General features: G+C 38.6%; 1 protein-coding gene across 16 annotated transcripts in view; it reads right to left on the reverse strand.

Moving 5' to 3' along the window:
- The window catches only part of PLEKHA7 (pleckstrin homology domain containing A7), a 165,891-nt gene that overhangs the window by 13,290 nt on the left and 127,027 nt on the right, over positions 1-25,574 (reverse strand). For 10 of the 16 annotated variants that reach the window (XM_081204567.1, XM_081204563.1, XM_081204553.1 and 7 more), the window contains 12 exons: positions 20,619-20,699; positions 17,155-17,223; positions 16,964-17,044; positions 16,193-16,342; positions 14,412-14,513; positions 11,446-11,554; positions 10,717-10,955; positions 9,961-10,149; positions 9,659-9,776; positions 8,732-8,811; positions 7,944-8,144; positions 781-933 (listed from right to left, as the gene is read on the reverse strand). In XM_081204567.1, coding sequence (XP_081060693.1) covers positions 781-933; positions 7,944-8,144; positions 8,732-8,811; positions 9,659-9,776; positions 9,961-10,149; positions 10,717-10,955; positions 11,446-11,554; positions 14,412-14,513; positions 16,193-16,342; positions 16,964-17,044; positions 17,155-17,223; positions 20,619-20,699 — 1,572 coding nt within the window. Of the gene's footprint in view, positions 1-780; positions 934-7,886; positions 8,145-8,731; positions 8,812-9,658; positions 9,777-9,960; positions 10,150-10,716; positions 10,956-11,445; positions 11,555-14,411; positions 14,514-16,192; positions 16,343-16,963; positions 17,045-17,154; positions 17,224-20,618; positions 20,700-25,574 lie in introns of those variants that run through there. The other 6 variants (XM_081204556.1, XM_081204565.1, XM_081204560.1 and 3 more) reach the window with 5 other exon arrangements.

Below are 25,574 nucleotides of genomic sequence, written 5' to 3' on the forward strand. Positions count from 1 at the left end.
CTTTTGTTATCTGAACCTGGACTCATAGTGGTTTGCTTCCCCACAAACAAGTGAGGTGTGTAGAATTTCCTGGCCATTGCCAAGATTTGGCCGTCCAGGCAGAAATTGCTTGAATGTCCATAGGGCAAAACAGAAAAAGAAAAAATTTTTTTAGTCCAGACACAACTTTTGTCTGGATTTTCACTTTTTGAAATATGGCAACCCTAGAGGAGTGGCACACCAAGAAAGTTGGCTTCTGCTTGTGGTTTGTTTGGAGAACAGGTTCAGATGACACAAACCAGATGATGGCTTGTTCCCTGGCAGCACGGAGGAAAGCAAAGCACCCATGATTTCAGCAGTGTGTGCCAGCATGCTGCTCGTTCACAGTAAACCACAGTATTTTAAATATGGTTGAATGTGATGTGCACAGCAGACCATTACAGTGGTACCTCGGGTTAAGAACTTAATTCGTTCTGGAAGTCTGTTCTTAACCTGAAACTGTTCTTAACCTGAAGCACCACTTTAGCTAATGGGGCCTCCTGCTGCTGCCACGCCGCTGGAGCACAATTTCTGTTCTCATCCTGAAGCAAAGTTCTTAACCTGAGGTACTATTTCTGGGTTGGCAGAGTCTGTAACCTGAAGTGTCTGTAACCTGAGGTACCACTATATCTCCCTTTTTCTAAAAAACATAACACATTTCTACATTGTAGACTTCATCACTTAAAGCTGCCTTTCTGGTCATTAATATTTATCCCACTTTATACTATATGTAGCAATGCAAAAACAGACAACTAGCCTTACCTCTCTGCTAATATCCAAATTATAATCTTGAGGTTCTAAGTCTGCTTCTGTCACCAACACAGGTTCAACTCTTAGCCAGTTATTTTCCTCTTTGTGTTCTGGGCGTACAGCTCTTTCCAGTAGCTGCAAGTCAAATTCTTGTTCCCGCTTCCACTATTAACAGATAGGAAACAATTACAAGTTTGACCATTCCAACTAAAACACCATGTAGAAATGTTCACTCCCATTACCTCAGATTATGGATTGATACAAGGGGAAGCTAGGACTTACCATAACATTTGCTTCTGGATGCTTGCTTGATGGCTGTCCTTGATGAGGTACTCATCCTGTTCAGCCAGCAGATGGCAATAAAATCTCAGCAAAAAAAGCTGTCAGTAGACCAGGGTTAAATCTGACTTTACCAGTCAGGAGCCACATTCAAATGGCACAGATAGGGGTTGCATGGGGAAAGCAGGACAAAGAACTAAATGCACTAAAATACAAGAGAAAAGGAAGTATTTTTTGGAATTAATAAGAGGCTATGATCAGATGGAAAATCTGACCTGAGCTAGTTCATTCACTAGAGCCTATTTCCATGTACAAGTGTTTAGGATCAAAACGTATGGTTTTGTTTCCAATGGTATTGCCTATTATTTTTATTTTTATTAAATTGGTCCTGTCTTGAGAGATGATATAGCTAATTGCTGGCTTAAGAGAGTGAGTACCCCATGTAGGTTCACCATCTAGGGGAAAATACATGTTGTTATTCTGTTAAACAACCTGCACAAATGATAAGCCAAAACAATGTTTTCAAGACACAACTTTCTGGTAATGTGTTTCCTGTACAGATGTGCTCCACAAATTCCACTGTTTTGAAAACTGTCCACTATAATAAACAATGTATATATATAAGATCCCTTAATTCTTACGAACACTCCATATTCGTTCAAAATCCCTTTGGAGTACCTTTTACAACGACAGAAAATTGAACACTGTATTCTAATCAATTTACAGTCTTCAAAAGCACTGAATGCATGTTCTTCTAAGTTTCAGTGAAAATAATCCTACTATTTATCTCAGGGAAGCCCAACTATTCACACCAGGTGGGTCACAGGACTACCTCGACACAGAAACTGCAGGTCACACATTGCCTTGCCAAGGTCAAATTTAGATGTCCCCCCACCAGCCCCCACACTGCCTTCCTAAAGCCAGCCAACCTGGGCCCTGGGAAGGAGGTGTGAGGCTCTGGCTGGGTCTTTGACCCTCCCACCTCCTCCTCAAAGCTGGGAATGTGTGAACTAGGTTTTGGGAAGGAGGACTCTAGGACCCTGCAGAATCCTCACACCTCATTCCCAAAGCCTCACTTACCTGGCTTTGGGAAGGCAGTGGTGGTCAGGAGGGAGTCAAATGTTGCTGAGAGCTGCCAGAAAAGACCTTCATTTGGACCACCCTGGTTTAACTGGACACCTGAAAATGCTTTAAGTACCTCTAAAATACGTAATATGTTTCATATAAGAATAGTTTCGTGCACCTCATTAAACTGCCCTAGAGCTAGCATACTCTACTCATACAACTCCCCACAAAACAACCAAGTTTTTACTATTACAAAACGAAAGGCTTGAATGGAATACCTACTTTGGGGGAATGCAAATGTGAAAATATGATACCTGTATTTTCCTCTCCAATTAATATGTAATTTTAATCCATTGGCTACAATCCAGAGATCCACACATCTACTGGGGCTGTGAACCTTTGGACCTGCATTACTCAAACCGTTGCTATGTAGCAGATAGATTTTGATAATGCAGCTAATGATAATACAATTGGCCCTGCTGTTCAGAGGAAAAATAAAATTAACCCTCCCTTAGTCTTTGCAGAAACCAAGCAGCCCTCTGGCTCACAAGCCTAATTGGATCGTTTATGTTCTCACCCATTACCTCAACTCACAAAGGAACATTTCAGTTTTCTCCCAGTGTGCTTATGGGATTAATCTCCCCTCCAAGACTTAACTTCAACAAAGAAAGGATGTCACAGCAGCATATTTGCATTTACACTTTGTAAGACATGGGATCCAACCTCATGCCGAGTCAAGAGTTCCAGTGACTGCTGGAAGAAGTGAGGAGAGTAGTTTTTGCTGATTCCTACTTGCCCCTGGTTGCTTCTGGAACAGTGTCGGAAGTTGCCCAGGGAGAGGGGAATCAACAAAAATGGCTCCCATCCCTTTCTTCAGTGAAAGCACCTGCTAGATCTTAATCCCTTTCATGAACAGAAGCCCTTCAGTTCACCAAGGGGACACTCTGGATCTGTAGTCCATAGTGGGTTTGGGGGGAGTTCAGTGGGGTGGGGCGATCATTCATGCACAAGCTCTTGACTTTCACTCAGAACATATCAAGTATTTGTATGAGGAATAGGATAAATATTGCTTAATTTAAAGGCAGCTGCTTCTCAAGCAAAAATTGGAGCCTTTAAAACTGTTGAAGAGGAGAAAGGACAATCTTCTTCACCATTAAAATGCACCATAACCAGACATCTCAATATTCAAACCAGGCCTGATTGCCAGAATATGTATAATAGAAACACAATATTAATTCTGAATTAATTCTATACTTGAAGAAAAACGTGAATTCAGTATTAGGAAGTATGTTTATTGGTGTTGATACGGAGTCTTTTACATCAAAATTAAATGACAAATCCATATATTCTGCTCAACATTTTTAATGTCATACTACATTTAAAAAGTGATCTTTTAAAAAAATATCAGTGCATTGTATTAAAAGTAGATTTACACATACAATGTATGCAATGTTATAAACTGTGCACAATAATTACATATTCCATTGTTCACCATTTGGCTGCTAAATTAGTGTCCTGCTGTAAATTGTGCTATCAAATGTTACTTTTTGTGCACTGGAGCAGTTTGGGCATACAAGAAAGAGATCTCTATGAAACATTTTCTTCTTGGCCCTACTGTGCCATTTATATATTTTACAGCAAGAACACAGACCAATATGGCATGCAAATATGTAAAGTTATTTGTTTAACTTGTTAAAAAGTTATGAAATGTTTGCATTTGAAATAAGTATGTGTGCAATAGCTATACATTCTTAAAAAAGATTTAAAACCTGCTACTTAAAACATGAATATGGCAGGGCTTTACCTTTCCTAAAAGATATATACTGTTACTCAATTAAAGTGTGACTGCAAATATATAAATCTGAACGCACCAGGTCCCTTTAAGAGTCCAAATGTGTATTTAGTAAAGTAATGAATCATAAATGGATTGCAAATTAGTGCTACTAAGCAACTATTTAAAATGGGAACAAAAAAGGTTAAAGGGCAAAGCCCACAACAAAAATGAAAAACTCAGTAGGAATTTAACAAAAAGCTACTAAAATGCAATTAAGCCTGGCAGAAACTGAGTGGTCTAGTTAGAAATTGTTTTAAATAATTAGAAAATTTAAAAACAAACATGAAAGCCATTATGTATGATGTGAGTGGCAACTCTAGAAGCAAGAGACCTTGTGCAATGAATTAGGCAGGTGATGAGCATTACATAGTTCTGGTGTACCAAGAGGAGAAGGCAATGCAAAGAATTAATGTTACTGTGATTATGTAAATCTCTCTGTGTTATAATCAAATCATTATCCTAAGCAACAAATTCCCATGACACCTTAAAAAATAACAAATTCATTGCGATGTAAGCTTTCAGAGGCCAGTGCCCACCTTAAATACAGAGAGAAAAATTAAGCTATTGCGTTTTTTTACAAAGTGGGGCCAAAGACTACACCTGTAGCAGTGTTACAGTATTATGCAGAGCACAAGTGAATACAGAATACATCTGAAGGCAGCCCTGTTTAGGGACGTTTTTCATGTTTAATGTTGTATTGTGTTTTTAATATTCGGTTGGGAGCCGTCCAGAGTGGCTGTGGAAACAGCTAGATGGGCAGGGTATAAATAATAAATTATTATAAATTATTACAGCAGCCAATCAAAATGAATGCAACATCTAATCAAATATGGAAGCAGTGTGGTATCCAAAAAAGTGCTAGCAGAAGGGCTTTTGGCTGTGCCATAGTACTTTCCTTCCCTCTTCTGTGTCTTGCCACACCCCAGATCTGTTCTGGAGATTCCGCCAACCCTTTTGGGGTAGATTTAGGAAGGGTGTAGGCAGGAAGAGAAGAAGTTCCATTGCACAAGCGGAAACCCTTGCACTGCTGGAAGCCCTTTGTAGCATACCATCCAGAGTTGACACTAGAATTTGTTACACACTTTTAGGCAACCAATTATTGCTTAAGATTGGGGATGGGTCTGTCTGCAAACAAGAACAGGAAGCAGGAAAGGATACTATACCTTTAAGGGAAATTCTTAACAACAAATTATAGAAGTATTAGCTGAGAGCAACAAACGATGTCAGTCTGACATCAAAAGCTTGTTCACTCACATCTAAATGCCATTAAAAAATTAATCAGGCTGGTCTCTATGCTCAAGGATATATAGAGAGAAATCAGACATTTAAAAGAGCCATAAAAACCAGTGGAAGAGCATTTTAACCTTCTAGGACTTGAAATCCAAGAAAAAGATTTCAAAGTGACACTCCAATATAAAGCCACTATATGTGAATTCATTAGCAAATGTGACACTCCAGAAATAATGGAAATGGCTAGCTTGCTATGGAAAGTAACGGTTCCAGTGGCTGCTAATCAGGGGAGGGTCACATCAACACTGATTGGATCTTATATTCATTGGATCTTCTTTTCATTTGTGCTATGCATAACACTGTAATTCACCTACCATTATCTCTTGCATTGTTTGACCTTTTGGACTCACTTTGATCCTCCTTCCTCGGCTACAATCAAGATCTGTATACCCAGGGCCTTTTTAAAAAAAATAGAATGGTGCCAGTACTCACCATGAAGTTATTACAGTAAGTGCCACACTTTTAACATGGGGGGGGGGAGGTATCAGTACTGTGTACCCTTGAGCACCTCGCCCCCAAAAGCACTGTTATAGTTATACCTAAGGGCCAAACTACATAATGGTCAGGTTTGCACATCATGGTAGGCCAAAGTACCGAACTGCTTGAGCACATGGGTTCCCAGACAGGAACTTGCAGTTGCTTTGCTACTCCCTGACCATTTTTCTCCCAGGCACTGAGCTAAGCCAAGGTTAGGCTTAGCATGCCAACTGAACCTGGACTTTCTGAAACTGGGCTTATCTATCCTTGCTAACTATAAGATGCAGTCAGGAACAAGCCAGAATTTGGCTTGACGTGCCAGTATTCTAAATTTATGAATGCACTTAACTTCTCTGACTTTTGTTATTAAATAGCAGTCACAGTATGTGTGTATCATTAGAACGAGGACTTTGGCAGGCTGGGACTGTGGCACCCGCCTTTCCAAAACTGCTGTGTCCCAGGAGGGAAGTTGCCATTACTGTCTATGCAGCTGCCCTACTGGGACAAATCACCGTTTGGGGTTAGACTTCTCCACTTGCTGTGCCATGGCCTTGATCGCTCCCACCCAAGCAGCTGCAGTTCAAAAAACTCAAATCAGACATATTAAGTGCATTTACTTATTTAACAGATAAAATAATTTGGTTCTTAGACTACCACTTCATGCATCTGGGCCACAGATCAAGCTGCAATAAATCTGTTTTGCTGCAAGAGACTAGTATAGTTACCCATCTGAAATTTATCATAATCCTAAACACATTGGCCACAACCTAACATTATTTTCAGAAGTGACACTTCAGCAAGGTTTTGTATGTCCCACAACTATAAATTTATACTTAAAATCTACATTGGGTGGTGTATTACTTTCATTTAAAAATGGCTCTTTTCTGCTATTTTTTACACCAACATTCACAACGGACACATTCCAGAGAAAGAAGTATTCTGAGCAATGCTTAGAAAATGCACAAAGAATGCTAAAAACACAAAATTTCAACAGGCGCTCTGTACTTTTAACTGTGCATTGGACTGAGGCCAAATACTGAAAGTAAATCCCATTTAGTTTAGTGGAGATTATTTCCATGTAAATATGTTTAAGGCAGCAGCCTAGCACCCGGATCCTAAGCAGGATGGTTGCAATCCCAAAATGCAGTGCACACATAAGCAAAACCAGCACATGCCGTAAAAAAAGGCTTTGCTCACTGTTTCTGTCCCAGATAGCTACCATAATTAAAGAGATAAATTATTCATTTTTTTAAGAGCCTCATTCTTTGGCAATGATAACTGCTGTTGTAGAAATGGCAAATGAAACTTTGCTCTGCATGAAATTCTGTCCTGTGCACATCACTCTTAGATCATGCCCATTCCTTGGAAGTAAATCTTACTAATTATAATGGGATATACTTCTTTGTAAAATAGAAATGACTGAACCAATAAGAAATGCTGTGGTTAACCACCCAAAATGAATCACCCTACGTTTATATTTAATCCAACATTTAACCATTGAAATAACTTAATTTTTGCTAACTGAATGCAGATACTTGCTAGACTATTCTAGGAATCTGAATAATAATTTATAAATTGACATTAGCAGCTGTATAAACATCTGTTAAATTAGCTTCTACACTTTATAGTTAATATATAAAATTTGTCAAATCCTATGCTTTCTTTAAAAAAATCTTTATTTGACAGAACCATAGCTACTATGGTCTACTAAACTTGCAATATAGTTTCTTTAATGTACTATCTACATCTACAGAGCTCATTCTTTTATGGTTCAATCAGAAAAAAATGCAAACTTATTGTTTTCATAGCATAGCTTAAGCCAATAGGATGAGGTGGGAAAGCTGTAGCACTCCAAATGTTGCTGGAATACCATAATTCCTAACCACTGACCATGCTGGCTGGGAGTTCAACAATATCTAGAGATCCACAGATTCCCTACCCCTGCAATGGGGGGGATAAGCCAAGACCAACCCAATATCCATATATGAATCCATTTCCACAAAATTCTTTCATTGCTAGACTTTTCTTATGCCAAGTTACTTCTGCACCTGCTACATTAAGCTGTGACTATTTAGAGTTAAAAGCCATATTCTGTTATTTGCACTTCAGAAACTGATATAGCACTATAATTAAATAATACAAGTGTAATGCACTTTCAAATAAAAGTGCTTACTAGAGAAGCTACAGATCATATTTTTAGTCTAGTCCTCTTAAGGCATGTCTAACATACTGAGCCTACGTCTGCAGAAACAGGCCGGACGAATGATCGTGACGAGACAGACTGTCTTTCTCCTTGACCAAGAGTTCTCTTGCGTTCACGAACTAATGCCTTTTGATGTCGTTTCATTCTTTCTAGTTGTTCCTCGGCACTCATCTTGCCTCTTTGGTGATCTCCGGAGTATAAACGTTCCAAGGCACTCTTCGGTCTATCCTGTTAACAACAGCGTATGATAATTAATACTTTTAAAGCTGTATCCTAGGGATGAAATCCAAGGCTCCTGTTCTACATACAGAATGGCTTCTGATCCATCAGAGGTGTCTGCTATTTTTTTTAAAAAGGGGAGGATGGAAGCATCAGCAAAAATTGCCTCCCCTCTCTTATAATAGTAGATGCACCTGCTAGACCATACACTGTACTGGATTTCCCTTTTTATTTCCAAACTGTAATGCACATACTATAGAACAATTCTATTTAGAGTATGTCACTATATAAGGCTAAAGACAGTGACCAATCCTTTTCTTCTTTCAATGGAAACAAAAAAGCTGTCAGTTTCCCATACATTGTAACCTCTCTCTCGAAAGTAAATACGCCTCTATGCTGCAAGCACTTAATTTTACACAAGAGGCATAGGTAATTAACAATTCTGACAACTGGAGTTGCATTAACTATAAACCCTAAGCTGAACAGAATTATATAACCCCACCTATCTTATATTGTGGCTGAACTTGTTATATATTAAAGCAAAAAGCAACTCTGTTGATTAGATTTGGTATCCATAAAGATATGTGCAGAATTACCTTGGAACCATCTCTTCGAAATGTTGCATATGATGAAGCTGTTGATGACTGATGCAGTCTGGAAGTTGAGCCAGATAATCCTTTACAAAGGAAAAAAGTGCTATTAAAGCAAAATTGTATTTAGGAAGAAATGTACTCAGTGCTTTCTAAATCTATTTTTTAATATATATATTTCTTTCTATCCAGGTATGTCCTTTTAACTACATGTAAAAAGATCTGGCTGTCCTGATTTGTGAACAGGCTATATGCTCAAAGCTAACAGCAAATTTCAAGAAAGAGGTGTTTGAAATGGAACAAGAAATGCAGCTATGAGGTCCTGGAAGCTAAATTTAGGTTGCTAGGTAGGAGGTTGAAAGGCAAGGCAACTTTCTCTGAAATGCAATGCTATCTGTTCCATACAAAGGGCCAGCTAAGCAGGCAAAGTTGAAGGATTTATCGGTGTATGGATGACACAGCAGTGTATTGACAAATTAAAAACTAACAAATCATTGGGTCTAGATAGTATCCATACAACAGTTTTTATAGAGCTCAAGTATGAAACACCCGATTTTCTTTTTAAAAAGATCTATTTAGAGCATTTAGCTCCCAGAGAATCTACAAGTAAATATTAGTGATAACATTATTGCTGATGGATAGGTGTGGCTTCAGACTCAATCTATGTAGATTCTTTTAACTGAATTGTTCATTCATCTCTGGTGTGAGTCACTAAAAGCTCTGCTTCTGGGATAACACAGTCTCAATTAGGTGGGTTAGTCTGCCAGGGAAAGGGATACAATGAAAGCTTAAGCACTTAGTATAGGACTGGATAGGATCCTTCTATCCCTGTCCCTTCAAGAATCATGTAGAGTTCTAACACACCCATGTATCAAATGGAACTAAACAGCTTAGAATCTATATGTATATGTATTGGTGAATCTCTTAACTTACCTCTGCTAGGTAATGTTTGGTATCTACTGTCAGTACCTAGAAAACCAGCAGAAGGTTGGCTCAGATCACTGCCTATTGTTTCCAGTTCAGGTTCACTCACATATGAGCGGAGTTCTACCTGTACAGATGAACACTTGATTAAATCAGATTGCAAAAATATAGGACACATTTTCATAATTTTGTTGGAGTCATATACTGTCTCCCTGAAGTCATCATATTATGTTTCACAATGGTCATATTTGAGGAAACATACTTTTTAAAGCAATACAACTACATTGGAAAACCAGGGCCTGCGTGCTTACCCTGTAATCTCCATTGACATACTGCCCTAGTTCACGGTCTCGTTTCCTTTCATCTGACTGGCGTTTCAGGCCCCGCACTGAGGTGTGCCTGATGACAGTGGCTTCCCTGGGAAGAGGTGGGACGGCTGGTGGGTGGTCATCAGGGCTGTACAACTGTGGAAGAGGAGGTCTTGGTGGCGCTTCATCTTCCTGACACAATATTAAGAAGCAAACATGTCCTTTAGCCTTCGGTGTTCAGCCATTTCCAACAGGCACAAAATGATAAAACTGACATTTCTTTTGTTTTAATCCAAGAAAATAATGTGCATGAATTCAAACTTAATGGCCTGAACACAGCTTCAAGAATGTGTTTTGGGTATTTCTTCAGTCGTGTTTCCTGTCTTTCTTAAGCAGCGCCAACAAGTCACAGCATTACATCTCAATTCAGAGCATTACAAAACTGAAGTAAAGAGAGTCAGAATAATATGCTGTCTGGTATCAGGCTTCATTGCTGTATGTTGTATACACAAAGAAAACCCATTCCCAAATACTTTTAGCCAGTGCTTTTTCCCCCTAAAAAAATGTTTAGGGGTACTCTCATTTTTACTCAGGGAAATCACCATTTTATAGTTCAAATCGGGGGAAATAAATACAGTAAATGGACAAAAGTACAAAGATTCACAAAATGTTTAGGGGTATGCATACTCCTGCGTTCTCCCAGAAAAAAGAACTGCTTTTAGCCCACTTATTACATGATACCGTAGTTATGACACTTACAACATTTGGCGTTAATTTTACAGGTGACTGAACTGGAGGCTCAACTTTTTTCATTTGCTGGGATGGCGAGAACATTCTAGGTTGCGTATAAGGCTGCGGAAGAAGTCTGACTTCTAAAGAGGGCTTGACAGGACTAGATGGTGAACTTTGCTGAGTAGAAAGTTTGCTGTCCCCTGACATGAGAGTAGATGATAATGAAGGCACTAGAGGTTTTGAAAATGAAGGCACTGTTTTTCTCTCTGCAAAGAGGAAGACATAATGCACACAGATGTAGGTCAGAAACACTGAGGAATCCACATGCACAATACGAACCTAAATCTAATATTTAGACACAGCACCTTAATGTTTATTGAACTACTTTTGGAAATATAAAAATACATACTCTTCTATGTATGAACCTGACAGATTTCAGCAGGCCCTGAATGGTAACGCTAATGAGAAGGTGAGAGAAAAGTTGCCAGCAGTGCAAGATGGGATATGCTTTTGTTAGAAAAGTTAAGAATGATAAGCAGCCAATTTGAATGCATAATGTTGGACAATCTCCCATCATTATGCAGGATTAGAAGTGAACCAAGGAGATTCCTCTGTGATGCAGATATCATTGTCCTAAAATAACAGCTGCAACTCCTCAAAGAAACAAATGTGGCTGCCAAATTTAATTCAAGCTTAGATCTGGATAAGGAGATATAGCTTTTAATGTATGCATTAAAATGTGTGCATTTTACTTACCTGGATTCTTTATAGACTCTATGATGACTTTATAGTTGGATTTGTTTGCACTTAGGCCAGCCGTAACATCTTCTATTCTCCATAAATCTTTTTGCATTTGGGCTTTCTCCTAATAAGCAATGAAGACCAGGAAAATGGTGAAGGAATGGCAAAAATATGAACAATAGTTACGTAAGCACAAAACATATTTTTTCATTTATTTTGCTTTAAATCAAATATATATGGTTGCTTTGGCTACAAAACAGCATAGTTGAAAATGAGAGACCTCTTACATCATTTTTGCATGAAGGGACAATGGTCCTGACAGTAAAGTCTAACTCAAGGGCAGCAGCAACCACTGCTACAGACCAATGCACACACAATGCTGATCCTGATTGTCAAGTCTGTTCTTCTCATATGCGTGTGGAAAAAACAGCATTGTGGTTAGCATCTTTAACACTGGGCTTATCCTATCACGCACAAATAAATAATAGAAATAGATAACCCAACCTACAAGATGATTGACACATGGAATTTATCTATGAGAAACAATTTTAAAAATCAGGTAAGAAGCTCTGCCTTAACTTAATACATTTTGCTCATTTATGCTCTCTGCTAGTTGTACAATATTCTGGATAATGTCATTATCCAGTATGGTAGTGTGCTACAATGAAGGTATTAAAGACAGATGGCAAGTAAAACACTTTTTCTCAGTGCTGGGCAGTTAGGTAGATTGTAAGTTCTATGATATATGTATGGCTGAAAGAAACAAAGTGTGAGTTTCTGAAAAACAGATATCCACTGGGAATGCAGTGATCCGTGTGTAAATGGATGTAACTTCTGCCTATGTATGCGGGGAGCATTAGTTTTCACCAACCCTGCCCCTCAAGCAATAGCCACCTGTACCTCACCGTACACTGTTCCAAAGAGTCTGTGGACTGCAATCAACAGTCTTTCACGGGGCAATGGGAGGACAGTAGGTAAGGATGTGATAAAACCCCGATGTGTACATTCTGTTTGGGGTTCAAACCACTAAAATGAATGAAACTCAAAAATCAAGATAAGAGAGGCTTTATTCCTTTTTTTTTTTTTTGGCTGTTGTTAGTGAGTAAAAACCCTCATCTCTTTATATGTGCAGGTGTAGAAATGAAATTTAAAAAAATCTCTCCAGACAGGCATGTGGATTTCTATTCCAGTTTGATATGGATTTGTAACAGTTTGATTTAAATATGAATTTCTAGGATGCTTTATTTGTTAATATTTTTATTTATTTGCCTGACACTTTTCAGAAGCAGCAAAATTAAAAAGTTAATACATTAAATAAGCAGAAATAATCTGCTTAATAACCTATAAAGCCATGCCATTTTATCCTTGAGATGAACACTAATATACTGTTTAACTTGGGTGCAACTTCTGACATCCTTTTTTCCATCCAAATACCAAACCTCCCCCCCCTGCAGTTTTTCCAAGAGCTTATTAATATAACAATGCAAAATGTCAAGGAGCACTACCAAGTTCTCATCGAAATCTTACTTTTATCTCAAAATTAATTAGAACTTCCTTTTAAGTAATACAGACTTTTTCTTTATAATACATTTTAAGAGTTTGCTTGAGAGATGAAATTGCAAAGGTCAATTTTGATCAATTCATTTCAGCAAATAGGGAATGTGCATAATCTTTTTAAAAAAGATTATCTGAGATGCAATTTAAGAAATCCTAATTCCTAGAATGAAGGTCCCCGAGACCAAAAAGGAGCAACAGCCTGCTTCGCATAATTGGTCTACATTCCAAACATACATGTGTTTGTGCCTCATTACTAAAAGCAATCAAGTATGAATTTGAAAATAAAGAATGAGGATACAGTGGTGCCCCGCAAGACGAATGCCTCGCAAGACGAATAACTCGCTAGACGAAAGGGTTTTGCGGTTTTTGAGCTGCTTCGCAAGACGAATTTCCCTATGGGCTTGCTTCGCAAGATGAAAACGTCTTGCGTTTTTTGCAAGTTTGTTTCCTTTTTCTTAACACCGTTAATACAGTTGCGACTTGACTTCGAGGAGCAACTCATAGAACGCGGTGTGGTAGCCTTTTTTGAGGTTTTTTTGAAGCTTTTCCAAAACTTTTCCGACACCGTGCTTCGCAAGACGAAAAATTCGCTAGATGAAAAAACTCGCGGAACGAATTAATTTCATCTTGCGAGGCACCACTGTATTGAAACTTTATGTAGTAAGTCTAAATGAACACAGAAACATATGACACTACCTCATACTAAATCAGACCAGTGGTACCATTTATGCTGACTGGCAGCAGAAGACCTCAGGCCTTGTGTGAAAATTGTTATTTGCCCATTTCCTTCACTTATTCATTGCCAATCCCTCGCTCCTAAAGCAGCTTTCCCAAGAGCAAAAAAGGAAGTCACTGGGCTACTGATACATGCTTTTTGGTATAAGGTGTAGGTTGCTGTTGAAAAAGCAGCCAGAACTGAGAGGAAAGGAGAGCTTACACAATGCATACAGCCTCAGAGTTTTCCTAAGGGACAACAACAAATAATAGCTTCCTGCATGGCAATTCAGTTTTCTTTCTGATAGCTTACAGGAGATACTGTGCATGCAGAGGTCATAGTGGTGCATTATTACAGCACACTGTGGTGAAATCCACACGTGCAACTCTCCACATGTGTGAGGAATTCAATATTGGTCTAAAGCGATTGTTCTGTCACAGCAAACATTTTGGCTTGCCAAATAGAATGATTCCCCCTCTTCTGCCCCTGCATGCTGTTCTGGGAATTCTCTCAACCTCCAAACAATTTCAGGGGATATGTGGGGCATAGGGAGGAGCGAGGGGAAAGCCCCATTGTGCAAGTGGAATCCTGGCCCCTGCATTTACCTCAAGATTCGGTCACATAGTGGGACAAGATCTGGCTACGCTGCCAAAGGGCTTGGGCACATTGTGCAAAAGCTGCTTGAATCATGAAGTTGAATAAGCCTCACCTGAGAAAAAAACGATCTGTTCATTTGTTCCTGTAAGGCTTGTTTCAGCTGGTGTACATCTTTTTCCAGTTTCAGATATTCATTCCAGGCATTTTCCATTTCCTGTTGGCAAAGACAAAATATTCAGTTTTATCCTTTCATCCCCACCATCCTGTGTGTGTGGTGGGTCCATATGGATTCCCCACCCTTAGAGAAAGATGAAATCTGAGGTGTTCCTGAATGCTCTGGGAGACTGAATATACCCCCCACCCCACCTATGTTTTTAGCTGTTTCAGTTTTGCCTGTAAGTCACCTTGAGTCCCTCTCAGAGAAAAAGGCAGGATGGTGATGATATTTCCCAGTGGATAAAGCTGATGAGCCTGTCAAAACCCTGATCTCACTATGCTCCTACATGTCCTCTCCAGCACTATGGAGCCAGAGTAACATCTTGTTATTCCGGGGAGCTCCAGGATATGAAACAAGCCAGACAAAGATCAGAGCACAACTGGCGCAAGTCTCATTTTAAAGCCGATGGGACACTGTTTAGAGCACACAATTGTGTTTACCATGCAGCAGTACCAGCTGCGAAGAAGGCTCATTTTGCAGTTTGCACTGCATCCTCTAGAAGGTGGCTGATGGAGTTCTTTTAGACAGTTCAGAGGTTACTGACTCACATTGTGGGGAGGAACATCTGGAACATTCGAGGACCCACTGGGATCAACTGGCTACACACTCTAAGGATAAAGTCTCTAGAGTTCAGAGTGATATTGACTCTGCAGTTGTTGCCACTCTGGTTGACGTAACCAGTGCCAGAATCAATGATGTGTTGTGAGTTCAGTTTCAGCTGCCCTCTGGACCCCTGTCCCTCCTCGCTTATTAAATCTAGCAGAGGGGGGTCTGACTGGTTGGGTCTAGAGCATCATTAATGCTTCACTGTGTGAGATGATGCTCCCCAATGCCTTGAAAGATATTTGTGTGGCAGCACCCACACTTAGGAACTCCCTGCCTATTGACATCAGTCACGCACTTTCATGGTACTATTTTCGGTGCCTGCTAAAAACATATTTGTTTAGGAAAGCCTATTCAGAAAAATGGAATGGTGACATGAGTTTTAATCTGGTTTTTAGCTTATTTTTGATTATAATTATTTTTCCAATGTTTTAAATAGTTGCTTTAAACTACTTTTCACTGATAATTTATTGTTTTATTCTTCTTGTAAACCGTTTTGAGGTTATAGTACAATCAAGCAGTATTTACATCTTGTGAAATACATAAACAAACAAACAAACAAGCAAGCAATAAAAGATATAAAACGCTGCAGGCTGATCTAAGTATTAAAGCAACTACTTTATGCTGTTTATACCACAAACAAATATACTTTAGCTTACAAAACTATGCATTCTTACTTGCAATTTACACCCACTGAAACTGATGAGGCATTATTCCAAGCATATAAGAAAAGACTGGGCCTAAAGAAAAAATACTATGGCTTTGGATTCACTGGCTCCAAAACCTTGAGGATCCCTGAAGGGCTCAACTTTGGAAGTAGTATAGCAATTTTTTAAAAAACAAACCCTGTTCTCCCACTTTCTGTCCTAGATAGCATGAGGTAGCATAACTTTGGGTGCAAAGTTCAGCTCTGCCCTACTGCTTCCCAGTCCCAGTTCAGATTGCTCTGAAAGTATTGGTAGCAGATAACCATATTCCATTTCATTGGGTCTGCCATGAAAATTGAATTAAAATGGCTGAACACTAAAATATTTGTCTACAAGTTAACTTTTGTATCTCTAGGAATTACTTACTGTAGACACTTTGGATATTTCTGCCCGAATATGTACGAGATCCTCCTGCAAAAGTTTCTGCTGGTATGAAATCTTTTCTGTGTGCTGTGGTTGGTCTTTGTATTGTTCCATCTGCCGATGTAACACTTCCAGGACAGATTCCAACTGATCCTGTAGAAGATTTAAAAGATATTGAAAAGCAACACATCAGCAAATTTAAAACAAATTTATATACATATCTAACTGACCTTTAGCCCTGGAAATATATATGCATATTATCTGATGGAGATATGCATAGGACTGTGCTGTTATTTTCTTTTTAGCATATTATTAACCTCAAATCAGCCTTAGTTCTTGTTCACTTTTATTCTATGTTATTAATGATGCTACCAGCATCTACTATCGTCCTCATTTGGTTAGATAAGTATCAGAAAACAGAATTTCGCTACTCAATGCAATATTACAACATGGGAAATTTCAGACCTCATCTCCAGAAAGTTGATTACGGACAGCAGTTATCAACCACTGTTGACCTCTGCCTTGATCATTCTAATTCCAATTCCATACCCAACAGCTGGGCTTGCAAGCAAAACATGGTGTGACATCTATTTGCCAAATCACTGTATTTTAATAATGCATCCTATTTTCATCTCAACCCTGTTCCCATCAATGAACACAGCAGTTGAGCATACTATCCAAAATAAGCAATTGCAGTAACTACAATGATTGCCATATTTTACTGCAAAACCTGTTAGAGAAACAAGGCAATGGAAGGATTGCAATACTATTTACTTTATTTTCCTTCAGGGCTCTTATTTTGTCTTCTAGGTCTTGTAGAATCCTGTCTTGTTCACAGAGAACACTTAGTTTCACCTACAAACAAGAACGTATATAAAGAAAGATTAGAATAATAAAACAGAACTGGATTCTGATTGGTTCATCAAGACAACTACATCCTTAGTAAAATTATGCTTTATTCTTACATCAATATCACTTTCTCCAATCCTGATGGGTTTTGCATTTCGTTCTTTTATTGTATCACGCCCTGTTACCTAAAAAATAAAAAATAAAGATTTGAAAGTAAAATTAAAAGTTGGCCATAAACAAAAAAGGTTTGGAGAAAACTTTACTAATTCCCTCTATATTTTAAAGATTATTTAAGGAGGAATCTAAGCTCCTTGGGAGGCATCAGAAGGGCCTCTGGATGCTGTGGACCTAGAGTGTAGTCTGCAGATGGAGGAGGAGGACTGCAACCAGAGGTCTCCTTAATGCAGCAGCAGCAGCAGCAGCAGCAGCAGCAGCAGCAGCAGCATGGTCTGTCGCCATTACTTTGACAGTAGTAGAAGAAAAGAGCTTATTGAGACAGATCCAAGAGGCCTTGGACACATAAGGATCTACAGAATTCCCATTCTCCCAATAAGAGAGAAAAAGTACACCAGCCCTGAAGCTACCACAGTCATTTTCCTGCCCATTGAAACCAATAGACATTTTTGTTTTGTTTGTTTTTTAATAGCAAAATGAAAGGAGGGAAAAAGAAAGAAGCCACCCACTATCATCTCCCGTGGGCAGCCAGCATAACCCTGGTAGGGCTTAGGAAGGAGAAGATTCTTCAAAAAAGATATATCCCCACATGATGATGTTGCCTACACTAGTAGTATTACAAATATCTTATATAAAATTTGGGATCTTTTAAAATATGGTTGTTTAATTTACCTTTAAAGTTTTATAGCAGCAATGTGAATTCTTAACAAACGGGGCAAGTAAGCATTGCTGTTCCATTGGTGGAACACTCTGTCACAAGAGACTAGGGCCCTGCGGGACTTGACATCTTTCCGCAGGGCCTGCAAGACAGAGCTGTTCCACCAGGCCTTTGGCCAGGGCACAGCCTGACTCCCTCCCTCGGCAATCTTCGCAGAGCTCTGGCCCAATGGTTGCCAGTGGCTTGATTTGAATTAATTTTATAATGAATGGTTTTAGAGTGTTGTTTGTGCTGTACTTTTGTACTGTTTTATTGTTGTTAGCCGCCCTGAGCCCGGCTTCGGCTGGGGAGGGCGGGATATAAATAAAATTTATTATTATTATTATTATTTATATCTTTACACATTCTATGATTCTTATACAAAATTTCTAAACAAATCCATTTTATATTAACATAGCACAGCAGATTTTGCTGGATTACATCCTCCCAGAACTAATTCTTTGATTTCTTAATGCTGAAAAATAAACACCTGTGGTTCTATTTCAAAGGCTAGGTTTCTTGGGCTTTTTTCAAAAACACATTGTTTTAAATTGTTTTAATACCCATAAATGTCACCAGTTCTTTGCTGGTATAGCAGCCTGATATATTGGCCCTGATCCAAAGTGTTTCAGGGAGGATCCACATGCACAACAATTCTTTCAAATTTGGCTGGGTTCCAAATGATAAATTTCCTTATGCAAACAATGTTCACCTGCAATATGCTGCTGGTAGCTGGAAGAGAAATATACTGACCCTATAAGGTGTTAAGTTCCTGCACTATACAGGATAAAAAGTGTGATGGATGGATGTGATGGATGGATGGATGGACCCAGCATTGGGAGCAGACCCATAGAAAAGTGGAGGGGGGGGTAGTAGAGACAGGAGTGGAATGTGCAACCATCCTAATAGATCAGACAAAATACTCAAGTGAATAGAATACAGTGGTACCTTGGTTTACAAACTTAATTCGTTCCAGAAGTCAGTTCTTAAACCGAAACCGTTCTTAAACCAATGAGGTCTCTTGCCACCAGTGCCCTTCCACCGTTTGGCTTCCGTTCTTAGACCGAGGTAAAGTTCGCAAACCGGGACACTACTTCCAGTTTTGCGGAGTTCGTAAATCAAATAGTTCATAAACAGAGCTGTTCTTCAACCGAGGTACCACTGTATATGTTTGGCCTATAACATGGTTATAGCCCTATAGGCCTAGTCTAAGGGCTGCATTCCCTTCTGGCCAACATTTAAAGGGAGACATGCAGGGATGGGCAGGGCTAGAGGCAAAAGCGAACAGAACAATGAATGCTAATTTTATATCTGTACACTAGGCTAGTCCCATGCCCCGCCCCCTCCTCCCGGCAATCTCTTTATCACCCATCCAGGCAAGCAAGAGGCATTATCAGAGTTCAAGGACACATTCCAGCCACACAAAATACTTGGGGCATGAAGCAGGGCCTGTGAGGGGTGTGGCTGGAGGAGACTTCCAACAGTCAGATATGAGGGCCTGGAGGGAAGCATTCAATCCCAGGTCTGAGGTTCCTCACGCCTCGTCTGTAACAAATCTGGTGCTACAAGAAGTGTTTCCCAGTTACTCAGCACATGCACCCATGTACATATATGTATATTTACATATTTCACAAATGCTACATACAAAACCCAAACAAGAAATGTAATAATGAATGTTTTTTTACAACTGAAATATATTTTTATTTTCACCGCATGAAATCACCTCAGTGGCCAAGCCATCATGATTTACCCAAAGGATATGAAAATGATATTTAACTCTTGAGGCAGAAGACAGTAGTTAGTATAACAAGAACAAGTAGTCAGCCAGAAAATGTCTTGTTCAAAACTCACCTTGTGCATTATTACACTAGGTAGCCTTAGAAAAGGTACTGTTTCAGCTGCAGCTATGTGACTGCAAGGTGGTGTAATAATTCTGACTTTCTGTATAAGATCGTTACAAAGATTACTGAGAAAAATGTATGTGAAGCCTTTGAACATTCAGAAGGCACTATAAAAAAGCTAGAATTAATATTAGTACTATTATTAGTTCTATTTACCATTCATGACTATTTGTCACAGCTCCATCTTCAAGTTCCCATCATTGTAAACTGATAAAATGGAAACCAAATAATCAAATACAGGAGGGCTTATTGCCTTTTGGCAATATTTAGATTTAGATTTTTTTTTATTGCAGTAAAGCACCATTTCCTTTTAAACTGCCACCTAGAATATTGTGTGGATTTAAAACTTTCTAAGATAAGCAACACATACTATATATTGGTATAACAGAATGTAAGTAATCAGTATAACAACAAATATGCAAGCAAGGGAACTGATCTGAAATCTAAAAGGTATACAGTGCACAGTGAGCCAAGGAAAAAATATATCATCAACTTATATCATATAACAGTACACATAAAATCAACTCATTGTCAAGGCAGCAAAATCAAAATAAAATTAGCATGCTTCTGTATTTTCATAATTATAGAAATGGAATCACCACCACTAGTTTCCAACACATGAGAAAATGAAATCAAGCAGTACTGTGCCAGCCATAAGATTGCACAAAGCCTCCAAAAACACACATCTTGCAGAAAGCTGTGGTGTCGTATGTATCATGAGACACCTGTGGATGCTTAGCCACTTAAACATTGACTGCCATTGAAGAAAGCAATGGAATGGTTACATTTCCGTTACAGGCACTCTTACATTTATACTGGATAGTAACCCTTGTGCTGAGCTCTTTAGAACTTTGTAAACCATGTTGATCAGAGGTCCATTATTTTTTATCTGTTTCAAACAAAATTTTAATACATATCTTGTTACAGAGGAAAAGTTGACACTAGAAGCCAATAAACAACAAAACAGGAAAATAAAAATATATGTATACTATTATTTTTAGCAGCATGACTTCTCCTTGCTGCAGTTCAACACTCCATACAGTTAGTTGACTAACACACATTTCTTAGAAACTGGAGTGGCAGGAGGGATGGGGGGCGGGGAGAGACATAAAAGCATTTTTTGCTTCTCATGTGCTCTTTTCCCAAGTTTGCTGATGATACTAGGTAATTCAGAGTTATTGAAACAAAAACAGATTGTGAAGAGCTCCAAAAGGACATCTCCAAACTGAATGAATGAGTGTCAAAATGGAAAACGCAAATCAATGTAAATGCTCCAAAGATTCTTTGCAGCAAAAAATATTTATTTCACATCTACACTTATGTGGTCTGAACTGGTAGTGAATGACCAGGAACGAGACCTTGGGGTCATAGTCGATAGCTGAATGAAGATGTCAATCCGGTGTGTGGCAGCTCTGAAAAAGGCAAATTCCAAGCTAGGGATCATTAGGAAATGAATTGAAAATAAAACTGTTATCATAATACAAATCTATGGTGTGACTGCCTTTGGAATACTGTGTACAGTTCTTGTCTCCTCACCTCAAAAATGATATTGTAGAGTTGGAAAAGGTTCAGAAAAGGGCAACCAAAAAGATCAAGGAGATGGAGCAGCTCCCCCAAGAGAAAAGGTTGCACAATATGGGACTTTAGAAAAAGGTGAATGAGTAGTGACACGGTTGAAGTTTATAAAATTATGAATGGCATGGAGAAAGTGGAGAGAGAAAAGTTTCTCTCTCGCACATAACCTTGGAACTCATGGACATCCAAGGAAGCCAAATGTTGGAAGATTCAGGACACATAAAAGAAAGGATTTCTTCATGTAGCACGTACTTAACCCTGGAGCTCGCAGTGATAGTCATCAACTCGGTTGGCTTTAGAAGAGGCTTAGAGAAAATTCTTAGATAAGTCTATCAATGTCTATTAGCCATGATGGAAGCTATTCTCTGCTTTCATGGTCAAAGGAAGTACTATGGTTCTGAATACCAGTCGCTAGAAACCAGAGAGTGTGCTCTATTGCTCAACTCCTGCTTGCATCTGGTTGGCCGCTGTGAGAACAAGAAGCTAGACTACTGTAGATCCATCAAGCTCTTATGTTCTGATGCTCACAATGGAAGTAATAAGTGGTGATTTTCTGTAACTTTCAAATACAATACAAACTAGGGACTCAAAATAAAAAAATGTACTGATCAGTCTCCTACACTGTTTATAGAAAAAATTCTAGCTATATATGCCTAATATGAAACAGCCTTCAGTATGTTCTGATTGCTAGCATAACAGTTAAGAAATTCAGGGCATTAGGTTTATCTACTAACCTCCTCCAATGAATGAATAAAGAAAACATGATTTGTGTGCATTATTTGTGTGGAACACAATTTGTGTGCATTATTTGTGTCCTTGTGTCTAAACACTGGGAAGGCATGGAAGCACAGAGTCTTTAGCAACAAAACATACCTCCTACTACCATTGCATACAAATATTGGGGACTCCCTCTTCCTTCCACCAAATATCCAAAACTTGCAGAGGGAGAGGATGAAAGAAGAACAGGCTGAAAGGGAGCAGATGGCCACAATCCCTACAGACTAAATGCAAAGGTGAGAAAGGGAACTGGACTCTCAGGGCTTCTAAGGCTAGTCTTCCTCTTCAAATGACCCTTTTGGTGGCCCTTCATCACTGGAAGGATCCTGGAAGGAAGAATTATTAGCCCTGGAGGATATGGCATCATATTAAAGCCCAGATCACCCCAGGATCCCTTCAGCAGCAAGAGGACTGCCACGGGGTGCATGCCATCCAAACCTGAAGGATATTGCTGCAGATAAAATGTGATTGCAGCCTCTCTAGATTATTTGTTGGTAATTACTTGTATATTCTATTTCCTTTTCCCTTCCTCTTCTACATTCTGAGGGGCTTGGATACTGCTGTGATGGCAATATACAGAAGGCAAGCCTCAGATTAACAGCGCAAGAGAGTATCTCAGGCTAACTTGAATTTGCCTTGATCTAGGAGCTGAATTTATTCTTTTTAATTTTTTTTATTTTTAAAAAAAGTTTTCAAGTTTTACAATTACACCTTTTTTCTATTCTTATACAGTAATTCTATTTGACTTCCCATCCAGCATTCTATGACAGTTCTTTTTACATCTTGATTGGCTGCATATACATTAATTCCTTCACCTTATTTTCCACACCTTCATGTCTTTAATATTGTCAACTGTTGGTCAAAAAGTAGGAACTGAATTTATTCTATGCAGCATATCATACAAAGCATTATTTCAAACTCCACCAACAAAAATTAGTGGCTACCAAGGAACTATAAACTTAACATTTACAGTATCACTCATGCTGCAGCTGCTTTTAAAGCAACACTCTTCAAAACATACCGTACCCAGTGCTTTTTTTCTTAAAAAATGTTTAGAGGTACTCTCATTTACCTACTCATATTGAAATACTGCCCCTCAATGAGGCCAAACTTAGGTTCACAAAATGTTTAGGGGTATGCGTACCCCTGTGTACACCCAGAAAAAAGCACTGACTGTACCCAATTCATAAACACAGAAAACAAAAACCATTACAAGACTCAACAGTTACCTTGATATTCCATCATCAGAATAACTGTATGTTACATGAAATGGTGCCCATGCTAGCCAATATATATACATACAAAATATATAGAATATTTTAAAGAGGTGAATGTTAGATATTTAACATTAACTATCTCTAGAATTTAACACTGCAATCCTATGCTTACTTCCATGGGAGCAAGTTAACTATCTCTAGAATTTAACACTGCAATCCTATGCTTACTTCCATGGGAACAAGTTCCATGGAACTCAATGCAACTTATTTCTGAGTGGTAATGTATGAGGTTGCACTAGAAAAGTAATGGCTGTCTAAATCAGATCATTACAATCTGTTATCATTCAGACATGCTTTTCCTGAGCATATCTGCTTTCTGCTTGAGAGACACAATGGTATGGATATGTTAGGATTTTTAGGTATTCAGGATTTTGTTTGAACATTGGATGTTGGGCAATTCCCATTATGCATTCGAAAGAACCTTCTGACAGTGGGAGCTGTTTGGCAGTGAACCGACTCTCACAAGAGATGGTGGACTCTCCTTCCTTGGAGGCTTTAAAGCAGAGGTGGGAGGCCACCTGTTATGGATGCTTTAGTTGATTCCTGTATTGCAGAGGGTTGGACTAGATGACCCTTGGGTCCCTTCCAATTCTAAGATTCTATGAATAGAAGCTGTGAAGAAGAGGGGCTTGAGGAACATTGCCCAGCTCCGCTCCCCCCCCAATATCTCTAAGGAAAGCTAAAGTTATATTAGAATCTGGGATGGGAATCAGAAGCACTGTGTTCCAGTCCAACCTGGCAAGGTGGTTCCACAAAGCAATGTGGGGCAGCGGCAGGAGGCTTCTGCTCTCTCCTATGCAATGTACATTTTGAGGTAAAGATGGGTCTACTCTGTCCTCCATGCCATTTAACATCTGCATAACTTTTTCAGAGATTTGAGGTGGGGGGGCCATCAATATGCTGATGACACAGAGTCTTGTTTACACAATCTTTTGGTGAGAATAAATTTGGAAATGTTTTCCTACTACCTTTAAACACTGTTTAGTTAACTGCTGCTGTATCTGTTTTGTTCTGCTTAATTAATATATGTTATGTTTTTGTTTCTTTCATATCGTATGTTGAACTGTATTTAAAAAATAAAAAGCTATATCTCATCCACTTACCTTCAAGCAGAGAACAACAACTTCAAAATGGAACCTTCTATCTTGGAATACTTTTAAAAATAAACCTTTCAAATATGTCTTTGTTTTTTATGTGCAGTCCAGAAACTCTAAGAAAATGTATTGCTTTGGGGCAAATATCATTATATCAATATCAAATGTATCTGCTCTGACCAGGGGCAAATACTGTATCATTATGACTATGTTACCAGATACATTTGAACTATGGTTAGGGAACTAATAACAGGCTATAGGCATGTGCCTTTTCTATTTTCTATATTCTTCCCCTTTGCAAACAATTTTACCCTGCCACCCTTAACTGTGGGTTTCAATTAGGTCTGTACGGAGCATATTGCAAACAAATAGCTTCAAATGACAGTTGTGTTGTTTCACAAACCACAGCCTTTATTTTTAGTATCAGGAAATCACATCTCCCCAAAGATTTGCTTTGGAAATATTTCCTAACAGAAAACATAGCCTAGGTTAAGGTAAGTTCAGAAACTTATTTCTATTTTTCTGTCCTAATAGAATTAAGGTGAGTGCATAAATTGCACGCATATCTGGGAGTAAGCATCATTAAATACAAGCACTCTGATTTCTGATTAAACATGTAAAACATTACAGTATTATTAACATGTATCTGCATTCACATTTAACTCTAGTTAACATTGTTATATTTAATTTTTATTCCTACTCCTAAACCAAACTATTGAAGGTACCAGAATGTCATGATAAACATTTGTCAAATTGGTGCTTTTTATTTGCTTTGCGTTTTTTGTTGCTAGTTTTACTGTTGCTGCCATTTTTAATGAAGGATTTTTATGGTGGCATTTATATTATTATTAATGTAACCTACATTGTTAGTGTTTTGCGTTATTAGGAGCTGACTTTGGAACTGATAGCAAATAAGGTAATACAAATATTGTAGACAAATAAGGGAATAAATAATTATTAGTAAAACAGGCAGTTTTTAGCAGAAATAGAATTAAAGAGTAAGAAGCAAGCACTACCATCTGTTTATTAGCAGCTGATAAA

The sequence above is a fragment of the Podarcis bocagei genome, assembly GCF_964188305.1.
Source record: "Podarcis bocagei genome assembly, chromosome: 1".
Classification (NCBI taxonomy): Eukaryota; Metazoa; Chordata; class Lepidosauria; order Squamata; family Lacertidae; genus Podarcis; species Podarcis bocagei.